The 23605-nt window shown below is 44.1% G+C and overlaps 2 protein-coding genes and 1 pseudogene across 2 annotated transcripts in view; 1 reads left to right on the forward strand and 2 right to left on the reverse strand.

Moving 5' to 3' along the window:
- Positions 1-13969, reverse strand: part of LOC111962960 (eIF-2-alpha kinase GCN2-like) — a 31755-nt gene extending 17786 nt beyond the window's left edge. The window contains 21 exon segments of the mRNA XM_070443281.1: positions 3565-3640; positions 4026-4262; positions 4450-4500; positions 4620-4721; positions 5040-5119; positions 5220-5286; positions 5523-5627; positions 6149-6271; positions 6549-6638; positions 6724-6787; positions 6884-7317; positions 7478-7632; positions 7778-7893; positions 8446-8984; positions 9102-9259; positions 9369-9469; positions 9559-9707; positions 9952-10032; positions 10151-10324; positions 12867-12982; positions 13543-13969. Of these exon segments, the coding sequence (XP_070299382.1) occupies positions 3565-3640; positions 4026-4262; positions 4450-4500; positions 4620-4721; positions 5040-5119; positions 5220-5286; positions 5523-5627; positions 6149-6271; positions 6549-6638; positions 6724-6787; positions 6884-7317; positions 7478-7632; positions 7778-7893; positions 8446-8984; positions 9102-9259; positions 9369-9469; positions 9559-9707; positions 9952-10032; positions 10151-10324; positions 12867-12890 (2926 nt within the window). The 5' untranslated portion in view covers positions 12891-12982; positions 13543-13969.
- LOC139027620 (eIF-2-alpha kinase GCN2-like) lies at positions 525-2833 on the reverse strand (annotated as a pseudogene).
- A 4905-nt stretch (positions 13970-18874) lies between the features above and the next one.
- LOC111963243 (actin, alpha cardiac muscle-like) lies at positions 18875-22941 on the forward strand. The gene is made up of 9 exons (XM_023986552.2): positions 18875-18964; positions 20488-20638; positions 20829-20957; positions 21091-21201; positions 21317-21401; positions 21792-21953; positions 22098-22289; positions 22404-22585; positions 22714-22941. The coding sequence occupies exons 2-9, from the start codon at positions 20510-20512 to the stop codon at positions 22855-22857; spliced, it is 1134 nt and encodes a 377-aa protein (XP_023842320.1). The 5' UTR covers positions 18875-18964; positions 20488-20509; the 3' UTR covers positions 22858-22941.
- The last annotated feature ends 664 nt before the right edge of the window (positions 22942-23605 follow it).

Consider the following 23605-nt stretch of genomic DNA (forward strand, 5'->3'; position numbering starts at 1 on the left):
TTTCTCCATACATACAGTGCTTTTTCTATGGCTAAAGTAGGCTCATAATTTAAGTGTTTCATTCATATTTACAGATCCCATACAAGTTTGCAATTAAGGCATATGAAAGTTCACATGTTCAAGAAGGTGTTTCTGCACAAAACATATATATATAAATAATGGCCTTACTGTGAAGTAGGAAAGGTCGTCAAATGCCTACGATTCTAAATCGGGTCACAAACACTAACCTGGGATATGCTGTCATCTCCATTGTCAAAAATTATGTCACTCTCTGAGTCACTGTTTGATGGGCTAGACGCAAACAAACCAAAACAAATACTAAAAGTAAATCATTTTAGTTCCATATATCAAGTTCACAGAGCATATACTACATGAAACGAACCTCCGATAGATGCTACTATACCGTCAAGACTATTTTGTACTGCACACTCCAATAGTTCTAATGCCTTAGGAGAACTCACAGGAACGAGGCACAGAAAAGATCATCATCCTCGTCGCTGGACTCGTGACCACTGCACTTGGCGCTAGAGGACCTCTCGATGGAGGTGCTCCACTCCACCGAGCTCGCCAGGGCAGGGGTGGGGCGTTACCCTCCACGTTGTCAAGCATGACGATTCCCAGCTCGTTGAGGCCCAGAGAAGGGGCTCGGACCTGAGGCAGTTTCTCCGCTGTGCGCCGGGGCTCGGACCTGAGGCAGTTTCTCCGCTGTGCGCCGGGGCTCGGAGCTGTCTGAGCTCAGTATCCCCGTGGAGGGGGGCTCGGACCTGGGGCAGTTTCTCCGCTGTGCGCCGGGGCTCGGAGCTGTCTGAGCTCAGTATCCCCGTGGAGGGGGTCTCATGCCTCTCGATCCAGGCGTTGTAGTAGCGGACGATGTTCTCATGGCTGAGGCACGACAGCAGCGTCACCTCACCTTTGATCCTACGGAACTGCTTACTGGCCGGGTTCACCTGGATACGCTTCACAGCATAGTAACATCCATCCAGCTTGTTCTGGACCTACACATAACGAGAGGATGGAAAGAGACAAAAAGATGGGTCAGGAGACAAACATTATGTGAACAATAACCATGGACTTAATAAAAGGCAAAGGCTAGGAATGCTACCGTCAGCTATGCTATATTAAAACACGGATTACCTTGATAACGGCACCAAAAGCTCCTTTCCCCGGCAGCTGTAACTCCTCAAACTCGTTGAAGTAGCGTGAGAACTGCCTCTGCAGCCCAGTGCTGAACAGAGCGTTGAGGATGTGACTGAGGGATGACCGGCGACGCAAAGTCATCACCAATGTCTGGGGAGGACAGAATACAGCCGTTAGGATTCTACATAGTGAATCAAGCCTCTTAAAAAAAGGCAACCATTTTTTCACAACATTATAGTCTTGGAGACTGAAAATATCTAGTGGCCCTGATCTGAACACAGATGTCACCTTCTGGACGAGCGTCCTGGCACTGTGGAGGGGTCTTCGGAGGTGGAGGGTTGAGGAAGGGGTGGTCCAACAGCTGCTGGGTGTTCCAGCGGTCAGCGTCATTCAGACACACACCCCTACCACACAGAACAGAGAATGGTGCATTTAGCATGGAAACTTCCAAAAGAACAGAGCTGACATTCCTGGCGTGGCCCATCAACATCTAATCCTCTGGTCCACATTGTGTTACTCTGCATCCACACAGCAGTACATTAAGACTGGCACCCAAATACAGAGGACGAGCTCTGACAGCTAAACCCTGATTAACACACAGTCCATGGTGGAATGACAATACATCAAAAAGGTACAGGAAGGTTAAATACATCTAAATGAACCTGTGTGTTCACTGTGTATAGTTTTCATTAACTGAACAGAAAAGAGAAGAAGTTTCCTAAATCATCTAGCTAACCATTCAAAAATCATGTGCTAATGAGTCAAAATCTGTAAAAAACACATTTTCATTTAGATTTTAACCACACGACAAATGAAAGTTTTAATTGCCACCATAAAAATGTGAGGTCCAGGCATGGAAGTGGATGAGGCTAGCTGTCTGGCCGACACCGAGACTAGCTGTCTGGCCGACACCGAGACTAGCTGTCTGGCCAAACTGAATGGATGGTTCTTGTCAGGCAGGCATACCTGTTGAGGAAGTCCTGGAAGTCAGCGGGCCGGCTGGTGGGCACAGACACCGGGAACTCCCTGACCTCCTCGCCCTGGCTAAGTGCCAGCAGCATCAGCCCCAGGCTCCACATGTCCCCTTTCTTCCCAGCCTTGGTGGGCAGCGTGTCCTCACAGAAGCGCACGCGGGCCTGCTGAAAGATGTCCTCCTTGCAGAGGTCGCCCAGTCTCTTGGAGAGGCTGTAGTCTGTGAGTCGCACGTTGCCCAGGTGGTCCAGCAGCACGCTGGAGGCGCCCAGCTGCTTGTGGACAACAGAGTTGGAGTGGAGGTAGTCAAGGACAGCCAGTGAGCAGGCGGAGGCGCTCCAGGGGGATGGCGGTCTGGCTGGCCAGGCTCTGGCTCAGACTGTTGCTGACCCCCACATGCTCTACCAGCAGGTCCACCACCAGGCAGTCATCCCTCTAACTGGAGCTCAGAGCCTGGTAGTGCACCAGGTTAGGGTGTTTCAGCTTCAGCAGGGAGTTCAGCTCACTCTCCGCACCGTGGATCTATAAAGAAATGGGCAGATGGTATTGCTTAGTGTGTAGGCCTATCTATTAGTACTACATCTGATGGCAGGATCTAAGCTAGGAATTACTCACCTGCTTTTTACAATTGTCAATCTTCCCCTTATCCACTGGTGAAGAACTTGCCAATCTTCTTGTTCCAGCGTAGGATCCACTCGTATACTACTGTAATCACAGTAATCATACTGTGATTATTATTGTTAAGTTCATGTTTTAAGTATCCCTATATTTCTGTTATTACGGGGCTATCACTCAGTCAAGAGTGCGCATGCGCAGGAAGTCTGGTCGTTGTTGGACCTGGCCTTGAGTGTAATGGCTACCTTGTAGTGTGTTCATATAGTAGAGTAAACTTTGTTAAACTGGAACCTTGTCGTTGTGTCATTTCGAGTTAACATTGGTAGCAGAGGATGGTTTCTAACTACAACGTGCCACCTCGCTTCGACGAGAAGAGGTCGTACGAAAGTTGGAAAAATGAACTGGGAATCTGGACACGNTAGGAACTGAGAAGTGGTCTGTGGTCACCACCTGCAGAACCACTCCTTTATTGGGGGTGTCTTGCTAATTGCCTATAATTTCCACCTGTTGTCTATTCCATTTGCACAACAGCATGTGAAATTTATTGTCAATCAGTGTTTGCTTCCTAAGTGGACAGTTTGATTTCACAGAAGTGTGATTGACTTGGAGTTACATTGTGTTGTTTAAGTGTTCCCTTTATTTTTTTGAGCAGTGTATAACCAAACATCTGCCTAGAATTAGTCACTAGAGACAACAGTATATATGGGAGCAGATGTTTAAGTCAAGGCCCCCAGTGAGGTCTTCATAACAGGGAGTTAGAGTGGAATGGGTCAAGTCGTTTGCACAAGAGAGTAAACATGACTTCAGCTCTTAAAATGGGACAAAAAAGTCCAGACTCACCGTGTTTCTTGAAGATCCTGGTAATTGTTTCGTACACATACTGTTGCAATTTAGCACTGTTGAAATTAAAACTACCCTGCAGCAAAACAAAACAAACAGTCTGTTATGAATCAAAAGGCATCGATTAAAGCTTAAACAATCCCAACATCATGTGGAACAGATGACGGGAGAACTGCAGCAGAACACAGGACCAGCATCATTACTGTGTTAACAGTGACACCTACAGGAGGAGATGGGTAGCTCTTCCCACTTTGGACCATTCTATTCTGAGCATTCAAGACAAATTCTCCAATACTTGTCTGTCACAAACAGTGGTTTGAGACGCTATGAAATGGCAGAAAGAATAATCGTACCCAAGCTTTAACGTCTGGTTGGCTTTGTGTTGTGTTTGTGTGGCTAGGTCAGGTTTGAGGGGTCTGGTCCAATGTGTCGGTGTGTTGGCCAGAGCAGTAGCCTGGTACCTTGTGGAGGTCGATATCGTAGGTGTAGTCCATGACGGGGGAGGTGTTCTGGGAGAACAGCTGGTTGACCATGGTGCGGTAGGCCTTGCCATTGACGTTAGCCATGGTGTGCTGCAGGACCTCGTGGAGCTCTGACTCCTCCATCTGGGGCGGGGGCAGCAGATCACTCTTCAGGAGCTCCTGGGCCGTGGGACGCAGCGCCGGGTCATGGTTCAACAGCCAGCCAATCACCTTCCTCTGAGATAGACACAGGGAGATTGATCAGTCAATCGGCCCATACCGTGTAATGTCACTCAGTTTGGTTTCATTAAACTTCCCATCATCAGACTATGTGAACTACTTCTACTTTATACATAGCTTCACAAAAATTCACAGAGCTGAGAGTATAACTTGTGTAACATGAATTGAATATGTCCTTAGTCACCTGCATTCCACTCTTACACTCAGGGAAGTCTTCAGGGAAGTGGATGTCCTCCTGCAGAGTGGAATGACAGAGTAATGGGACAGTGATGAAAGATGAGTGATTGAGACCCTTCCCGTGCCCCCCCCCCACACACTACACCCGTCTGTGTTCCCTTCGCTGGACAGACTCACCATGCGCAGCTGGCTCAGGACTGAGATGCGTTCAGATCCGGTGGTCATGGGCCGGTAGGACATCTCAAACAGGATGATACCCAAGCTAAACAGATCCACTTTCTGAGGAGAAACACAGATCACGGGTTGAACCCTCTCCCCTTTTACATCAGGTTCATACAGTCCATTCAGAATGATATATTTCCAAGTGAGAATACAGTAACACCGTTGGGAAAACCTTGAACTGCCTAAAATGACAGAGGACATTAGTCTGTGGTCCACCCAGGAGTCAAGGGCCTTAAAAAGTCATTATAAGATAGTATAATTCTTTTGAGACTTCTTTTGAGATCTTTTATGAATGATTGTACTGAGACAATACCTCTTTATTTTGTTCTTCTGAATTGACTTTGGTGCTTGTTCCATTCGTACTGTATTTCTTACCTGGTTGTAAGTGGCTTTAGTATTTCCTTGCACCTCTGGACTGACATACAAGGCAGTACCAACCATACCAGTCATATTCTCTGTTCAGAAATAACAAGGTAGAAAATATGAGCTTAACAGAGTCACAAAGCCTGAAACACTTGGGACAGTTTAATGTGGAAGGATGTTGCTTCTCAGTACCTGTTGGGTCCGATTTGAGAATCAGAACAGAGCCACTCTCCTCAATATCCAGTTTACCTGCTGCAGCCTATGAGGAGATTAAATGTACAGTCAAAACCACTTATTTGTTGATTCTTGACTTTTTTGGGCTTGCAGAAAGCAATAACGCATTACAATTCTGACATTAAGACAAAAAACACAAGAAATACATTAAATTGATACAGCGTCAAAATTCCACTTATAGACCTCAACATGAACTTCAAGGTATCAGTTAATTCATCTCTATCACCAGGAGACAGCGAAGCTGAGGACATTAAGGCATACCACATTAGCAGGATGGTCTGTGGCCAGGCCAAAGTCTCCAATTTTCACATGGTCCTGAGAGTCCAAGAAAATGTTGACAGGCTTGAGGTCTCGATGAATCATCCCCTGTTGGAAGGGTGATGGGGAGGTGATCAATTAGTGCTAATTGGAACCATGGCTAGAAGCATGTCATGCGCGTAATCATTGTTGTTTTGAGCCGTGCTGTGACAGCTTGGCTTCTTGGTGTATAGGTAGGAAGGAACATGTATGCCTGAACATTTGAGCGTTTGAAAAAATGAGAAGAGGATCATTTAAAACACCGTTTTGCATCAAACACATTTCAAAACACTTCGTACAGCACAAATTATATCCCATATCAATGTCCACCATGAACCTAGCAAAACCTTTCTTTGACATTGGGATCTGAAGATTTAGCAGATACTTGGAGTGGAACAACATAATCACAAGCAGTGACTGTCCTGGACTTCCTACCTCTTAACCGAATGTGACAGGACAGTACCCTCTCTCTCTCTCCACTCTTCTCCAACTCTATGATCTTAACATGATATCTCTGTTCCACACCCTGAAGCAGACATTGAACCCTACAGTGCACTCTGATTAGGGGAGATGGGGCTTTACAGACAGACCTGTTCGTGGATGTAGGCCAGGCCATCCAGGATCTCCCTGAAGAACCTCCACAGGCGACTGTTGTCCTGATGGAGGCCCTGGTCAATGGTGTCTCGCAAAGTGCTTTTTTCACAGTATTCCATCTGGAGGGAGGAGAGAACACGGGTTAGATCAGGGTTCTCAAAGTGGGTCAGGGTGTCCACGGCCAGATTAACTATTTAAAAAATAAATAATAATACATACATACATACATATGCACATACACACACATATATATAAGTTGTGTTCTGATTATGAGGGGGTCTCTGATTAATTTTCTGTCACGGCACAAAAGGTTTGAGAACCCCTGGGTTAGATATCAGACATAAAACAGTGCCCTCTAGTGTAGTATTAGTTAAGTGCTAGTGAACTGAGCCTTACCTGGATGTAAAGGTAATGTGCTATGAGCTGTGGCCTCTCCGAGTCTGTGCTATCTATCGTGTCACCCTCCACTCTCTTGCTTGGCTCCTCCTAAGGAATGGAGATTACATTGAATGTAATTGGTGAAATTGTACACACTAGTAACACACACTATGGCAATAATGTGAACACTAACCTGAGATATGCTGCCATTCCCATTGTCAAAAATGATGTCACTCTCTGAGTCACTGTTTGATGGGCTAGACGCAAACAAAACAGATATCAAAAAGTGCATTTTATTTCAGTATATCAAGTGTACAGGGCACTGCACCAGATGTACCCTCAAAGGAACTCACAGGAACGAGGCACAGAAGACATCCTCTTCATCGTCATCGTCCTCATCGCTGGTCTCGTGGCCACTACACTTGGCGCTAGAGGACCTTTCGATGGAGGTGCTCCACTCCACCGAGCTGGCCAGGGCGGGGGGAGGGGCGTTGTCCTCCACGTTGTCAAGAATGCTGAAGCCCAGCTCATTGAGTCGCAGAGAGGGGGCTCGGACCTGGGGCAGATTCTCCGCTGTGCTCTTGGGCTCGGAGCTGTCTGAGCTCAGGACCCCCGTTGAGGGGGTCTCGTGCCTCTCGATCCAGGCGTTGTAGTAGCGGACGATGTTCTCATGGTTGAGGCGTGAGAGCAGCGTTACCTCACCTTTGATCCTACGGAACTGCTTACTGGCCGGGTTCACCTGGATACGCTTCACAGCATAGTAACAGCCATCCAACTTGTTCTGGACCTGCACACAAAGAGAGCGGTATGGACAGACAGAAAGAGAAACAAAGATGGGTGGGGAGACAAGAGAATACAAACATTATGTGAACAATAACCATGGACTAAAAGAAAAGGGGAAGGCTATGAAAGCTACTGTCAGCTATGCTATATTAAACATGGTTTACCTTGATAACGGCACCAAAAGCTCCTTTCCCCAGCAGCTGTAACTCCTCAAACTCATTGAAGTAGCGTGAGAACTGCCTCTGCAGCCCAGTGCTGAACGGGGCGTTGAGGATGTGACTGTGAGGGATGACCGACGACGCAAAGTCATCCCCATTGTCTGGGAGAGGACAGAATACACCAGTCAGGACTCTATATGGTCAATCAGAACTCTGAAAGGTAACAATTTTTTCACAACTTTATAGACTTTAAGACTGAAAATATCTAGTGGCTCTGTTCTGAACTTTGTAAAGAGAAGTTGTCACCTTCTGGACTAGCATCCTGGCACTGTAGAGGGGTCTTTGGAAGTGGAGGGTTGAGGAAGGGGTGGTCCAAGAGCTGCTGGGTGTTCCAGCGGTCAGAATCATCCAGGCACACACACCTACCACACACACACACACAAACAGTGAACGTTGCATTACGCATGGAAACTTCCAACAGAGCTAACATTCATATAGGGGATTCCTGGCAAGGCCCACTGTGGCCATCAACATCTGGTCCACACTGTGTTACTCTGCATCCACGCTACACTAACACTGGTACCCAAACACAGAGGACGAACTCCGACAACCAAACCCTGATTAACACATTGTCCATGATAGGAGGACAATAGGCCAAAAGGCACAGGAAAGTGAAACACATCAAAATTAACCTGTATGTGCAGTGTGCCTGGTTTCTATCACAAGAATAATAAAGATGACATGTTTCCTAAATCATCTAGCTAGATATACAAAAAAACATATGTGCTAATGAGTCATAATCTGTAAAACACATTTTAATTTAACCACAGAAAAATAAAGTTTTAATTGACTGCCACCATAAAAAGTGAGAAGGTCCAGGCATGGAAGAAGTGGCTGAGACTGGGCTGTCTAGCTGTCACTGAGACTAGCTGTCTGGCCAAACTGAGTTGATGGTTATTGTCAGGCAGGCGCACCTGTTAAGGAAGTCCTGGAAGTCAGCTGGCAGGCTGGTGGGCACAGACACAGGGTACTCCCTGACCTCCTTCCCCTGGCTCAGTGCCAGCAGCATAAGCCCCAGGCTCCATACGTCCCCTTTCTTCCCAGCCTTGGTGGGAAGCATGTCCTCACAGAAGCGCACGCGGGCCTGCACAAAGATGTCCTCATTGCAGATGTCACCCAGTCTCTTGGAGAGGCTGTAGTCTGTGAGACGCACATTGCCCTGGTGGTCCAGCAGCACACTAGAGGCGCCCAGCTGTTTGTGGACAACAGAGTTGGAGTGGAGGTAGTCGAGGGCAGCCAGGAGCTGGGTGGTGAGCAGACGGAGGCGCTCCAGGGGGATGGCGGTCTGGCTGGCCAGGCTCTGGCTCAGACTGCTGCTGACCCCGACATACTCCACCAGCAGGTCCACCACCAGGCAGTCATCCCTCTCACTGGAGCTCAGGGCCTGGTAGTGCACCAGGTTAGGGTGCTCCAGCTTCAGCAGGGAGTTCAGCTCACTCTCTGCTCCATGGATCTATAAAGAAATGGACAGAGGGTATTACTTAGTGTGTAGGCATCTGTGTTATAATATCTTGAAATCTATGACTATAGCATCTGATGTCAGGAAGGATCTCAGCAAGGAATTACTCACCTGCTTTTTACAATTGTCAATCTTCCTGATTTCCTCGCTGGTGAAGAACTTGCCAATCTTCTTGTTCCAGCGTAGGATCCACTCGTATACTACAGCAAACTCTCCGTTGGTCGCATCGAACGCATTATAAACATTACGGCCAAGCCTCTCACTTTCCCCTGCCAGAGACACAGACACATAGCATACTGAGGCGCACAACTGACAGTACAGTAACCTACATTACAAAACAACATAATGAGAGATTTACAGGAAATTATAATCTCTTACCTAGGCACTTCCCTCTATGCACTACGATGTCCCCCAGGGTACTGTTGCTGAAGTGAAGCACTTCCTGTGAGCGTTGGCTATCCTCGCTGTATGTGTCCCGTCTGATGACAACAAAAACAACATGCAGAGTTAACTCTGTGTAGTTCAGGCACAGAGCTATATCTTAGGAATGTATGTTGCTGGTCCGTGCCTGTGGCGGGTGTTCGAGTTGGTTCGTCTCCGGTGGTTGGCCCCTTTTCTGGGTTCAGTGAGCTCAAGTGGAAGCCCAGGGGAACAAGGTGAGCTGCCCAATACAGAACAACTTTCCACGGCAGGCTGGTCCAAACTCTCAAAGCGCTCCTGGGCAGTCACAAAGCCAGAATATGTTTACATTTCATGCTCTGTTTTGTATGGAGGTTTATGTTTAATATGTAGGTCAAGTCAAGCATGATTTTAATTAATTTGGTTTCAAACAATATTATATTAATTGATGATCAGTATCCTAAAAACCTAAAGTCCGTCACTTTTCCAAAGAAGGATAAGAAGTCTTGGTTCTAAAAAAGTGAGTTGGCTAAATGTAAACATTTGAAGATTATGAAGGCACCTGTTTGGCCATTTCTTTCCTCTTCTTCTCCTCTCGTTTCTCCTCCTCTCTTCTTTGGATTTCAGCCATGATCTCAGATTTCTGTAGCGATGAAAGGGTTTAAAGACATAGTACATTTGTGTGTGTGTGTGTGTGTGTGTGTGTGTGTGTGTGTGTGTGTGTGTGTGTGTGTGTGTGTGTGTGTGTGTCTCCTCCTCACCGTCTGCTCCTCCTGCCTGCGGCGTTGGTCCAGCTTCTCCTGCTCCTCCAGCGCCAGCTTCTCCTGCTGCAGCCGCTGGTTCTTCAGCATCTCCTCATGAAAGGAGCTGAACGGAGGCTTGTTGTGTTCACTCAGGAACCCCTGGACATGGTCGGCCAGCTCATATATCATCAGCTGGGGGAAGAGAGGGGTGATGATGGGACAACAAAATATTTTCTGTCACAGAGATGCGGCCATTGAAAAATGGCACAGGATTTCATGGGTCATCTACTCCTAACTACGAGTAGATATACCATTCAGATCTACATGTTTGGTTCAGAGTGGATTTGTCTGTAGGCATCCGTCTGCCTGCCTGTATATGTCTATCTCGCCTCCCCACATCGCTCTGCAGCGAGTTTAKTGAGCTGTGTCTGGAGGCTCTGGAGGTTGTCATTGGAGAGACCTTTGGCATTCTTCAACTCAAACTCTGGAGGTCTGTCGCCCAAGCAAACAACAAACGTGAATTATTGCTATGCATCTATAACATTTTGCTTAAAAAAGGATTGTCAGGCGATGGTACCAAACCAAAAGACACGTTGACTGTACATTTATGCCTAGCTCTCTAGAACCCAAGGGGTAACAAGGGGGCTTACAGCAGATCCCCCTCTTGGGTTCGCACCTGAAGGTATGGACCACAGCTGACTCCATGTCCCGACGCTCTGTTTTAACGTTTAGAAACATTGCTAATCTTCACTTGCGATATGTTTTTGGAAACCTTTGGAACTTATAATTTTTCACTTATAAAAAGGTTATTTCAATAAAAAAGATAACACTTATTATACACAGTTTAGCAAAGTTGCATCCGGCTATGTTTTCACACAGCCTCGGCCATGACACATCCTCCCACCTTGCTGCTCGCATTTCCATTGGGCCATTCCATTTAACATTTCCGTCTGGATCGCGTTTTTCAAAATACAGTCGGGAGTAACTTTACTAAACTGCGTACAGTAAGTTTATCTTCTGTATTTGAAAAACGCTCATATGAAAGTTAAAAAGTTCCAAAGGTTTCCAAAACCGTATCACGAGCAAGGCATATTTATGTTTAGACAGAGCATTTGGCCAGCATTGGGCAGTATCAGAGGCTATTGTCAGGGCATTTGCCTCAGGCGGCATACAGCTACAGTGCCTTCAGAAAGTATTCATACCCCTTGACTTATTCCACATTTTGTTGTGTTACAGCCTGAATTCAAAATTGATTCAATTGAATTTTTTTCTCACCCACCTACACATAATACCCTATAATGACAAAGTGAAAACATGTTCTTAGAAATTTGTGCAAATTTATTTAAAATGAAATACAGAAATCTAATTTTCATAAGTATTCACACCCCTGAGTTAATACATGTTAGAATCACCTTTGGCAGCAATTACAGCTGTGAGTCTTTCTGGGTAAGTCTAAGAGATTTGCACACCTGGATTGTACAATATTTGAACATGATTCTTTTTTTAAACTAAAAAAAAAAAAAAAAAAAATCAAGCTCTGTTAAGTTGGTTGTTGATCGTGGCTAGACAGACATTTTCAAGTCTTGCCGTAGATTTCAAGCCGATTTAAGTCAAAACTGTAACTACTCAAGCACAGTCAATGTCGTCTTGGCAAGCAACTCCAGTGAATATTTGGCCTTGTGTTTTCGGTTATTGTCCTGCTGAAAGGTGAATTTGTCTCCCAGTGTCTGTTGGAAAGCAGACTCAACCAGGTTTTCCTGTGCTTAGCTCTATTCAGTTTATTTTTATTCTAAAAAAAACTCCCTAGTCCTTGCCGATGACAAGCATACCCATACATAACATGATGCAGCCACCACCATGCTTGAAAATATGAARAAAAAAATACTCAGTGATGTGTTGTGTTGGATTTTCTCTAAACATAATACTTTGTATTCAGGACAAAGTTCACTTCTTTGCCAAATTATTTGACAGGATGCATGTTTTGGAATATTTTCACTCTGTACAGGCTTCCTTCTTTTCACTCTGTCATTTAGTTAGTATTGTGGAGTAACTACAATGTTGTTGATACATCCTCAATTCTCCTATCACAGCCATTAAACTCTGTAACTGTTTCAAAGTGACCATTGGCCTCATGGTGAAATCCCTGAGTGATTTCCTTCATCTACGGCAACTGAGTTAGGAAGGACGCCTGTATCTTTGTAGTGACAGGGTGGATTGATACACCACCCAAAGAGTAATTAATAACTTCACCTTGCTCAAAGGGATACTCAATGTCTGCTTATTTATTTTTATTTGTACCCATCTAACAATAGGTGACCTTCTTTGCTAGGCATTGGGAAACCTCCCTGGTCTTTGTGGTTAAATCTGTGTTTGAAATTCACTGCTCCTCTGAGGGACCTTACCGATAATTTTATATGTGGGGTAAAGCGATGAGGTAGTCATTCAAAAGTCTTGTTAAACACCATCATTGCACACAGTCTCAATGTAATCAATTTTAAATTCAGGCTGTAACAACAAAATGTGGAAAAAGTCAAGGGGTGTGAATACTTTCTGAAGGCACTGTATGTGGAATCACCCAATGTAATGTAATTGGAGTCATGATAGTCATACAGTCTTCCTAATGCCAGAGGAGTATACTAAGGAATAGTATGCAACATTATAAACATCTAAATCTAGCGAAAGGAATATTCCATGACATATCCATCCCATTGATGGATTGAGTAACGATACTCACACATCAGGGTACGTAGGTGGGCATTGGACCTGCAGGTCCACTGTCACATAACTTTCCTTCCCATTGCTTAGTCCATTAGGTCGCAGGCACAGGTATACCTCTAGTGGTCTTTTGATCTTGATGAGGAGAAAACAGAGAGGATCATGGAAACCTAGCCACAAATAGACATGCATGGCGTTTGTGTAATTAGCACAACTTTGCTTCTGCAAGTCAGCAATAGTGATGGACATTCCGAGTCTTATCGGTGAGTCGCCTCATTTGGCTCTGTTCACGTAAAAGTGTTCACGTAAAAGAGCCCGCTCATTTGGCTCCAAAACAGCTATTCGTTCAAAATGCTTTACAAATTTTCAAATCTACAATGTAAAGCGCAAAAGATAGGCTACCATTATGTCAGATCGTGAAACGCTCCTTCAAATATTGTTTTACCTGGACAAATTATTAGAGTTATTCTACTACACCCTTCCCGCTATTTATTGTTTATTCAGTGAGGATTCATCCTCTTTCGACAATTATTTTGTAATTTATTTGCAGAAAAACGTTGTTTTGAGCTCAAAAAGCAGTAGTAACAGTATGCTAATCAGGGAGCCAAGTAAACGGCTCTTTTACCGATTCAACGTTTTTGGTAAAAAGTTGCTACTATCTATTCATAAATCAATTGTGTTGAAAGTAGGCCAACCTTCCATGGATGGTTATTACTCAGATCATTAAAATCTTCTCCAAAAATTGATGCAAGCGCTTCTAGTTCGTTTTCCTGTTGTACAGAAGTCGTCCGCCCATGTAGAAGTCTGATGACAACTCATCCTAGCTGCGCTACATGGGCACTCATGTCTCGCGCACGCACCCACCCCTCTCTAAATATCGAGGCGATTTAACTACAACGTAACACTCGTCTTTTGTTACTTCCAAACATTACATTATCAATATTGAATAAAGTTACGCGATTGACATTGTGTCTGGTTCGAAAACGTTGAACTTCCAGCATTGACTGCACCACTGTAGCCAGAGGCGTAAGAGGAMGCGRWACATCCCACTCAYATTTTATTTTTATGGTTCTTATAMTGTCAAGGAACTAAGCATTGGCGCCTTTGAGAGAGCCACCCCATTAAAAAAGACCGGAACATAATGGTAGGAGGCCTTCTTCTTCTTCGTCTTCGGTAATATGGCGCTCCACAAACAAATGTTATAGGTGCATGCCGCCACCTACTGTATTGGCTGTGTATCAGCCTACTATTCTGTAGTGTGAATTTTCCCTACCAGCTAACCCTACACCCATTWCAACCTCATCACCGATAAACGGCCTTCAAGGGTTTTACTGGTGGACTACATACAAAAATATGTATTATCGCCACCTACTGGTTGGGGTAAAAACAAAGATACTTTAAAGAATAAAAAAATGATATATATATATATAAATAAAATACACACACATATATATATATATATATACATTTGACTAAGTGAAGGAGTACATTGACTTCTGTTTCGTTTATATATATATATATATAAACGAAACAGAAGTCAATGTACTCCTTCACTTAGTCAAATGTACTCAGATCTCTACACAGGCTCTGGGGCCTGAGAGGGGAAGCATCTATAGACATTATTCAAGTTTCAAGTTTTAATGTCACATGCACAAGTACAGTGAAATTCCTTTCTTGCTAACTCAAAACCCAACACTGCAATAATCAATAACAAAATATTACTAGGAAAATAAAAATAAGAATAGGAAATACAAAGTAAGTAAGCATACTACATACAGGATATATATATATTTTTTAAATCAGTTCCAATAACATATTTACATGTGCAGGGATACTGGAGTGATGGAGGTAGATATGTATAGGGGTAAAGGGACCTAGGAAACAGGATATAAGATAAACAGACTAGCAGCGGCTTGCATGTGAGTGTGTGTGCGTGTGTATAGTCAGTATAAATGTATGTGAATATTATGTGTGAGTGAGCAGATRATGAAGTGAGTGTTTGTGTGTGTGTTGGAGTGACAGTGTGTGTGAGTGTGTAGGGCACTGCATAGAGACAGTGCAAATATTGAAATAAAAGGTAAATAAAGATACAAGGTAAACTCAGTCTGTGTAGCCATTTTGGTAGCTATTTATCAGTCGTATTGCTTGGGGATAGAAACTGTTCAAGAGTCTGTTGGTGTCAGACTTGATGCACCGGAACCCCTTGCCGTGCGGCAGCAGAGAAAATAGTCTATGGCTTGGGGTCTTCTTTTCACATCGTCTGATATAGAGGTCCTAGATGGCAGGGAGCTCGGGGGCTGTACCCGCTGTAGCGCCATGCGATCGAGGGCCGTGCTGTTGTCATACCAAGCAGTGATGCAGCCAGTCAATACACTCTCAATGGTACAGCTGTAGAACCTTTTCAGGATTTGAGGGCCCATGCCAAACTTTYTCAACCCCCTGAGAGAAGAGGCACTGTCACTCCTTCTTCACGACTGTGTGTGTGTTTGGACCATTTTAAGTCTTTAGTGATTTGGACCCCGAGGAACTTGAAGCGGTCTAACTGCTCCAGTGCTGCMCCACGATCAGCTCCTTGGTTTTGTTGACATTGAGGGGGAGGTTGTTGCTCCAGCACCATACTGCCAGGTCACTGACCTCCTCCCTGTAGGCTGACTCATCATCGCTGGTAATCAGGCCTACCACCGTTCCCTGCAATGTTTCAGCTGGGAAATCCTGGAGATCCAAGAACATTTTAGCCGCTTTCACAGTGATTTCCAGTTTCTTACATTTTTTGTTAGTTTATCCTGTACAATTAATCACCTGTGCAATAAAATCAACCTTCTTCACGATTAATATTTAAGGATCTCTCATCTGACTGACATCGACAGACTGTTGGGTATCATCCACTGCCATAGCTTCATCAYCTCTACTTGATGCTTCAACAATTKTCACTGCCTCTGCATAGGAGAGCTTCTCGACAGCCCTGAACCTTGCTACTTTGACCTCTTTCACCTTAACAGGGCACTCAGGGAACTGGAACGTGATTCCCATCATAATTGCAACACAGTGCATCCTCAGACTCTTAAATGATATTCCGTTTGCAAACACATTGAAGTGGCTTTTGTACATAAGCTTGCACCACAAATCCCATATATCCCAGCTTTACATGGGTCGTGGAGAACTTCTTCATTAAACATCAATAATACAGAAAGGCCGGTGAGACATMATTTATCCACCATCTTTGGCTGGAACATGGCATCACTTGCTATCACAGACGTAACATCATTACTTAACTGTTCCAAAAGACAACTGTAGATGGCAGTAATGTTCATCTAAAGAAAAATTATATTTCCTGCAACGAATCTATGCAATCCCATTCACTACAAACATATGTCCACCTGATAGCTTTATTGTCTTAATTGGCGAATTTGTTGTTTCATTATCAGGGACAATAATTCCTGGCTCAAGTGCTAGAGGCGTCAGTATAGACCCTGGTTCGATCCCTGGTTTSATCCCGGGCTGTATCACAACTGGCTGTGATCGGGAGTCCATATGCCGGTGCACAATTGGCCCAGTATCGTCTGGGTTAGGGGAGGGTTTGGCTGGGGTAGGCCGTCATTGTAAATAAGAATGTGTTCTTAACTGACTTGCCTAGTTAAATAAAGGTTACATTTAAAATAAAATAAATACTGGATGATGGTGATGAGGAAGCAGAGTGGATAAGTAGGGAAAACAGACCAAGACTTTTACTACATGACAAATTAGGATAATAGTACATAAAAAAACAAATATTCTGAATAAATTATTTTGGAATAGATATTCAATGGTATAGGCTATTGGTGTAAAAGGCTCTGGGTGTGATGAGAGAGTTCAAAGAGATGCCTGTGCTCAGAACAAGCTGTGTGACATTGAGTTGTGTGAGATTCTAAAAATGATCTCTCCAATAACATCAGTGATCAATGCTGGTTTGGTCATTGGATGGCAAAAGAACATAATTGGACTGCAATGGAATCCTAACCCATAGCATCCAGCACCTATCTATCTGTRGAGAAATAGCGACAAAGTAACACCTATAAATAGGCAGGCCCAACATCCAGTGGGACAGCCTAGAGGAGGAAAAATGCTCTCATATAATCCAGCCATGGATATAATCTAACAGACTCCAAAGATAACCATCCGCCACAGTGTCCCCCTGTCTGACCCGCCTAAAGGGTGTTGAAGGGGGTGGGACRAATAAGGATCTCAGTTTGCTAACTCAACATGACGGGACCCCACTGGATTGACACCTGTTACACACCATGACCCTAAAAGGAGAGAGCTGAGCCAATCAGGGCTCAGCATAGCAGACGGCGGCCAGTCAGACAGCCAGCTCGGAGGAAGGACAGGACTGTCATTACCCTCAGCTGTTCACCAAGTTTAGGGGCTCAGCCCACATACCAGCAGCAGCCTGGTCCACTGACATATACAGTGTTCTACTGACTGGTGGACCAAAGCCTCTCATTCRTCTCCTTAAGAAGGCCCAAAAATCTGTTTTTGCCACCATGCATACAAGGAAGGCCCTCATATTGCCATGGTATAAGTGTCTCATACCAGTCAGTGGATTTTATATAATGTGTCTCCTCCCTCAGACACCCATTGACTACTCCACCCACATCAAATGTGTGTCAATAAAAATGCTGTGACACATCTGCTCAATATTTTTAGAGAATTGTATTAAGTTCAATTTCAGTAAATGTCAGAATTGCTTTTCAGTTCTCACAAACTCTGTCCTTAAAACAACACCATAAATCTACATTTACAATGACCAATGCAGCTTTTTGTGTGATCTCAAAAATAATGATTGATCAGAACCATTATTTTAATCATGTCTTATCAAAAGTTTTCAGAATTCTTTGAAAATCCAAATGTAATTTCAAAATGATCTTTATTGTTGTGTAAAAAAAACATGTAAAATAAAAGCAAACCTACAGTGTACAAAACATGAAGAAAACCTGACCAGGTGAATCCAGGTGAAAGCTATGACCCCTTAATGATGTCACTTCTTAAATCCACTTCAATCAGTRTAGATGAAGGGGAGGAGACAGGTTAAAGAAGGAGTTTTAACCTTGAGACATGGACTGTGTATTATTATTTGACCCTGCTGGTCATCTATGAACATTTGAACATCTTGGCCATGTTGTTATAATCTCCACCCGGCACAGCCAGAAGAGGACTGGCCACCCCTCATAGCCTGGTTCCTCTCTAGGTTTCTTCCTAGGTTCTGGCCTTTCTAGGGAGTTTTTCCTAGCCACCGTGCTTCTACACCTGCATTGCTTGCTGTTTGGGGTTTTAGGCTGGGTTTCTGTACAGCACTTTGTGACATTAGCTGATGTAAGAAGGGCTTTATAAATACATTTGATTTGTATGTGTGCCATTCAGAGGATGAATGGGAAAAACAAAAGATTGCCTTTGAAYGGGGTATGGTAGTAGGTGCCAGGCGCACCAGTTTGAATGTGTCCAGAACTGCAACGCTGCTGGGTTTTTCACACTCAACAGTTTCCTGTGTGTATCAAGAATGGTCCACCACCCAAAGGACATCCAGTCAACTTGACACAACTGTGGGAAGCATCGGAATCAACATGGGCCAGCATCCCTGTGGAACGCTTTCAACACCTTGTAGAGTCCATGCCCTGACGAATTGAGTCTGTTCTGAGGGCAAAAGGGGATGCAACTCAATATTAGGAAGGTGCCCTTAATGTTTTGTCCACTCAGTGTATATGAAGTATTTTAATGAAGAAGACAATTTAAAACTGACCTAACATCATGGCCTGACATTAAGAATACCATTATAACACCCAGACATGTTTTTTTTTAACATTCCCTTTTTTCTAGAACATTCCATTTTCACTTCTCTCATTTTATTTCTAAAGCAGATCAGTCTGGCATTTTTCAGGAAGTATCTCATCATTTTGAGGAGTCTCATCCCACCTGCTCACATACATTTACTTCCAATGTTGTTTTCTTTTTTCTAGCTGCTCTTATTTGGACTTATGTGAACTCCAGGCTCCGCCCCTGATCCCCAGACCTGCTCTTATTTAAGGGGTCCTCTCACTCTCGCCCTTTGTCCCAGTGGAAGCATCAGTCTTGCAATACAACTTGGTGAGTGCATATTACTTGCATATTATTACTACTTWTTTCTATGGAAAACATCCGACTYTGTCGGGACTGGGAGTCCACYTTTTGGTTATTTGAGTACATCTTGACCTGGGACTGACCAGACACAGCTGGTCTCTGGCATTGGATGTAGTTTTTTACCAGGATGAATTCTTTGTAGCTTTATTGAGGAATGAACTAGAAGTACACTTTAAACTGAAGTCACTGCTTATTGGAATGAATTGAGGGTATCGCTCCAAAATAATAAGCAACATTCAGCTATTCAGAGATTTGTGAATGATACATTACTTATCATGAGCTGATTGTGAGGAGGGTGCAGGTAATTATTGTGTAATAACKTGGTAAACAGTTACCGGTACACTGATCAATGCTGGTCTGGTCAGGTACATCTTAAAGTGTCTAATAAATGAAGCCATTATAGGGAGATGGGGTAAGGAGCCATGCTGTAAACAGAGGTGTTACAATGTGCCAACAGCTGCTCTCTGGGTTGGCTCCAACTCTCCCATGCCTGAAATAGCTCCAGATAGGTGTCCATGGAGGTCAATGTGGCACAATGTGTAAGCTGTGTTTGTAGCAGCCAGGGTGTGKAGCTTAAAATAGATAGCTGGTCTTGCCTGCTGTTGCCAATGATATGGCCCTTTTTGGAGCTACCTCTATTGCCCTAAAATGTCATAAGAACCATCATGACAGCTGAGATACAGTATCGGTAGGGGCACAACTTTCACTGGGGACACATTCTGAAATTGCATTTTTGCCTCCCCCCAGTTGTATCATTGGAACGTAATACAAAACAAAACGCATATCGGTGCTTTAGGACCATGCGGACGCCTCCAAATGGTCGGGTAGGCTGTTTGCAGTGTTCATCAGACTAAAAAGATTTATTATAATTATGTCCTCCCCACTTCTAAAACCAAAGTTGCGCCCATGAGTATCAGTAACTTCACAACAAGCTTGGATATATATATATTTTTAAAAGCATACATTGGTTAGGATTCTATAGATAGCTGCTATTTTAAATACAAGGAATTGATAACATTTTCAAAATACATTTTAGTCATTTATCAGATGTTCTTCTTCCAAAGCGACTTACAGGAGCAATTAGGGTTAAGTGCCTTGCTCAAGGGCAAATKTTAAGATTTTTCACCTAGTCGGCTCGGGGATTCGAACCAGCCCAATGCTCTTAACCACTACGCTACCTGCCACCAAAATAGTTATAAGACAAGTTGTAAAAATTTCACTGCAGTAGTAAAATAAATACAACTATATTAACCATTGTATGAAAGAGAGAGCAGTATATTATCTTCCAAAAGACACAAAAATGCAGGATATTGAAAAACCTGGATTTGCATGGAGACATTTTCCATGTCAGTACAGTAATAAATTGTCTGTGAACAAAAAACAATTAGGAAAGGCCTGCTTGAAATGCAATCAATGGTTGGGGGGGGGGGGGGGGGKTACAGCTGTTTCCACCACTCATTCCCAACCCTATATCTCTCTGTCACCCACAGACCATACCAGTAAAGCCTAACCATGTGTGACGACGACGAGACTACCGCCCTTGTGTGTGACAATGGCTCTGGCTTGGTCAAGGCTGGATTTGCCGGAGATGACGCTCCCCGTGCTGTCTTCCCTTCCATTGTGGGAAGGCCCCGCCACCAGGTATTGTACTTAGGAAAAACTACCACGACGTAACTGGGGCTGGTATAGATTGTGTCATTGTACAGACAAAGATTTTTAGGGGAGGGGTGTCAAACTGTGTCAAAAAGAGTGCAGTATGTTGCTGTGTCATCTGTCATGTAGGCTCTGATGGTTATAGTGTAATTCCTAAGCTCTCTTTTCTCTTCTCCAGGGTGTGATGGTGGGTATGGGTCAGAAGGACAGCTACGTAGGTGATGAGGCTCAGAGCAAGAGGGGTATCCTGACTCTGAAGTACCCCATCGAGCATGGCATCATCACTAACTGGGACGATATGGAGAAGGTGGGTCCTAGATTACAACATCTTGCACTGACATCAGAGTCTTGGTATGGATTTTGGCACAAGACTAGAAGTAAATACATGCAGCATAACAACATAATAAACAGAGAACTTCAACTCTCTCGTATTCTTGCAGATCTGGCACCACACCTTCTACAATGAGCTGCGTGTTGCCCCTGAGGAGCACCCCACCCTGTTGACAGAGGCTCCCCTGAACCCCAAGGCCAACCGAGAGAAGATGACCCAGGTACTTGTAACTCCTTTATTCCCCCCACTTCAAATCCAGATTATCTGTTAGAAGCAATGCTATGGTTAACCGTCAAGCAAACTTCGGAAATATATCCCTTATTCTTGTGTTATAGATCATGTTTGAGACCTTCAACGTTCCCGCTATGTATGTGGCAATCCAGGCTGTCCTGTCCTTGTACGCCTCCGGTCGTACCACAGGTCAGTATTCCATGACACTGCCTCTTATATGTATCAATATCAACCATGGGTAGTTGCTATATTACTGATACAATATGTAGTTTGCTGTCACACATTAGTGGTCAATATGACAACAGGAGACAACTCAAATCAAGTTGATGCACGTGTTACAATATGTTGAATAAGTGTGCTGTTTAGTTGTCAGAGACAGCTAGATGTATTGTGCCCTGGTTGTCGAGGACGTGTTAAACCCTGTTTAGAAGGGTATGTGGCACACCTGCCATTGATGTCAGCGGCATTGTTAGTTTATGATGTGACAAATGCTTGGAATGATTCCCATATGACAGCCGGCCATTCCTCTGTCAGTCATGTCTGTCTGACTCACTAATGTGCCTTGTCTGCTCCCTATAGGCATTGTGCTGGACTCTGGTGATGGTGTGACCCACAACGTCCCCATCTATGAGGGTTACGCTCTTCCCCATGCCATCATGCGTCTGGATCTGGCTGGTCGCGATCTGACTGACTACCTGATGAAGATCCTGACAGAGCGTGGCTACTCTTTCGTGACCACCGGTAAGGATGTGTAGGAGAGCTAACTGTCAACGAGGTTATGCCTCATTTTTTWGATTATTGTAATTTCTGTGTGATTACAGCAATCTCTTGCTGTGCAGTTGTGTGAAAGTTCTTCATGTCATCCTGTAAACTTGCCCCCCTTAGCTGAGCGTGAGATTGTGCGTGACATCAAGGAGAAGCTGTGCTATGTCGCCCTGGACTTCGAGAATGAGATGGCCACTGCTGCATCCTCCTCCTCCCTGGAGAAGAGCTACGAGCTTCCCGACGGTCAGGTCATTACCATTGGTAATGAGCGTTTCCGTTGCCCAGAGACCCTCTTCCAGCCTTCCTTCATTGGTGAGGCATGCTTATGCATTATACGTTATGGTTGTATTACAAAATGCTATTACAACAACAACAAAATGGTGTGTTCTGTGTCAATTAATGGACGTCTGTAATATCTTCTATCAGGTATGGAGTCCGCTGGTATCCATGAGACCGCCTACAACAGCATCATGAAGTGCGACATTGACATCCGTAAGGACCTGTATGCCAACAATGTGCTGTCTGGTGGTACCACCATGTACCCTGGTATTGCTGACCGTATGCAGAAGGAGATCACAGCGCTGGCCCCCAGCACCATGAAGATCAAGGTGGGGGACAATACCACCATATTAACCTTCTGGATGTCAACCATCAAGTTAATTGAAATGTTCAGGTATGCATATGCAGTGAGTCTACGTGAAACTAAGCAATTCTCTGTACTATGTTCATCTTCTAGATCATTGCTCCCCCTGAGCGTAAGTACTCTGTCTGGATCGGTGGCTCCATCCTGGCTTCCCTATCCACCTTCCAGGCCATGTGGATCAGCAAGCAGGAGTACGATGAGGCAGGCCCCTCCATTGTTCACAGGAAGTGCTTCTAAACAGTCAACCCCCTTCACCCATACATTTGTAATGTGTCATTTACTGTATATACATGTTGTAATAAAATTAGATCCTTGTAACAACACATTTGTTTTGACTCTTTTCTGCATTGTAGGGTGGCAGGTAGCCTAGCGGGAGAGTGTTGGGCCAGTAATTGAAAGGTTGCTGGATCGAATCCCCGAGCCAACTAGGTGAAAAATCTGTCAATATTCCCTTGAGCAAGGCACTTAACCTTCATAAACCTTCATAAATTGATCAAGAGTATCTGCTAAATGACTAAAATGTAATTATGATATAGGCCTATTAAGATGCCATACACCAACTTGTAGATCTATATTTTATTCAAATGTAAAAGCACATAGAAGTATTTAATTTAAAACGTGAATATAGCATAACATTTTTACAGTATTGTTGGTATTCATATTTTACTTGCCATTAGATATGTCTCCACATATTTCTGGCCCAGTTTCTAAACTTTACAGCAGCCTATCTTGAGTCTAGCAATCAAGCTGTTGGCTGTTTGTTTTTTTATTATTGCATAATTTGGACAATCTACATATTTAACAATTTAGGGATATTCAATGCACAGTCAGACTGGTACAGGTACAGTAGYTGCTCAACAGGCACTTATAAAGGCATCTGCATTTCCTTTGTGTGGGTCTTGATATTTGAACCCATTCTAGCCAGTCAGAGCGCAATATGTAGAAGCGCTGCCGTTTGAAAGATATGAACAAATATTTTAGGGAA

The sequence above is a fragment of the Salvelinus sp. IW2-2015 genome, linkage group LG4q.2, assembly GCF_002910315.2.
Source record: "Salvelinus sp. IW2-2015 linkage group LG4q.2, ASM291031v2, whole genome shotgun sequence".
NCBI classification, from domain to species: domain Eukaryota; kingdom Metazoa; phylum Chordata; class Actinopteri; order Salmoniformes; family Salmonidae; genus Salvelinus; species Salvelinus sp. IW2-2015.

Coding starts and splice junctions, on each gene's coding strand:
- LOC111963243 (XM_023986552.2), top strand. CDS start 20,510: ATGTGTGACGACGACGAGACTACCGCCCTTGTGTGTGACAATGGCTCT. Junction 20,639..20,828: donor TGGGAAGGCCCCGCCACCAG/GTATTGTACTTA, acceptor TCTCTTCTCCAG/GGTGTGATGGTGGGTATGGG. Junction 22,290..22,403: donor CTTCCAGCCTTCCTTCATTG/GTGAGGCATGCT, acceptor ATCTTCTATCAG/GTATGGAGTCCGCTGGTATC.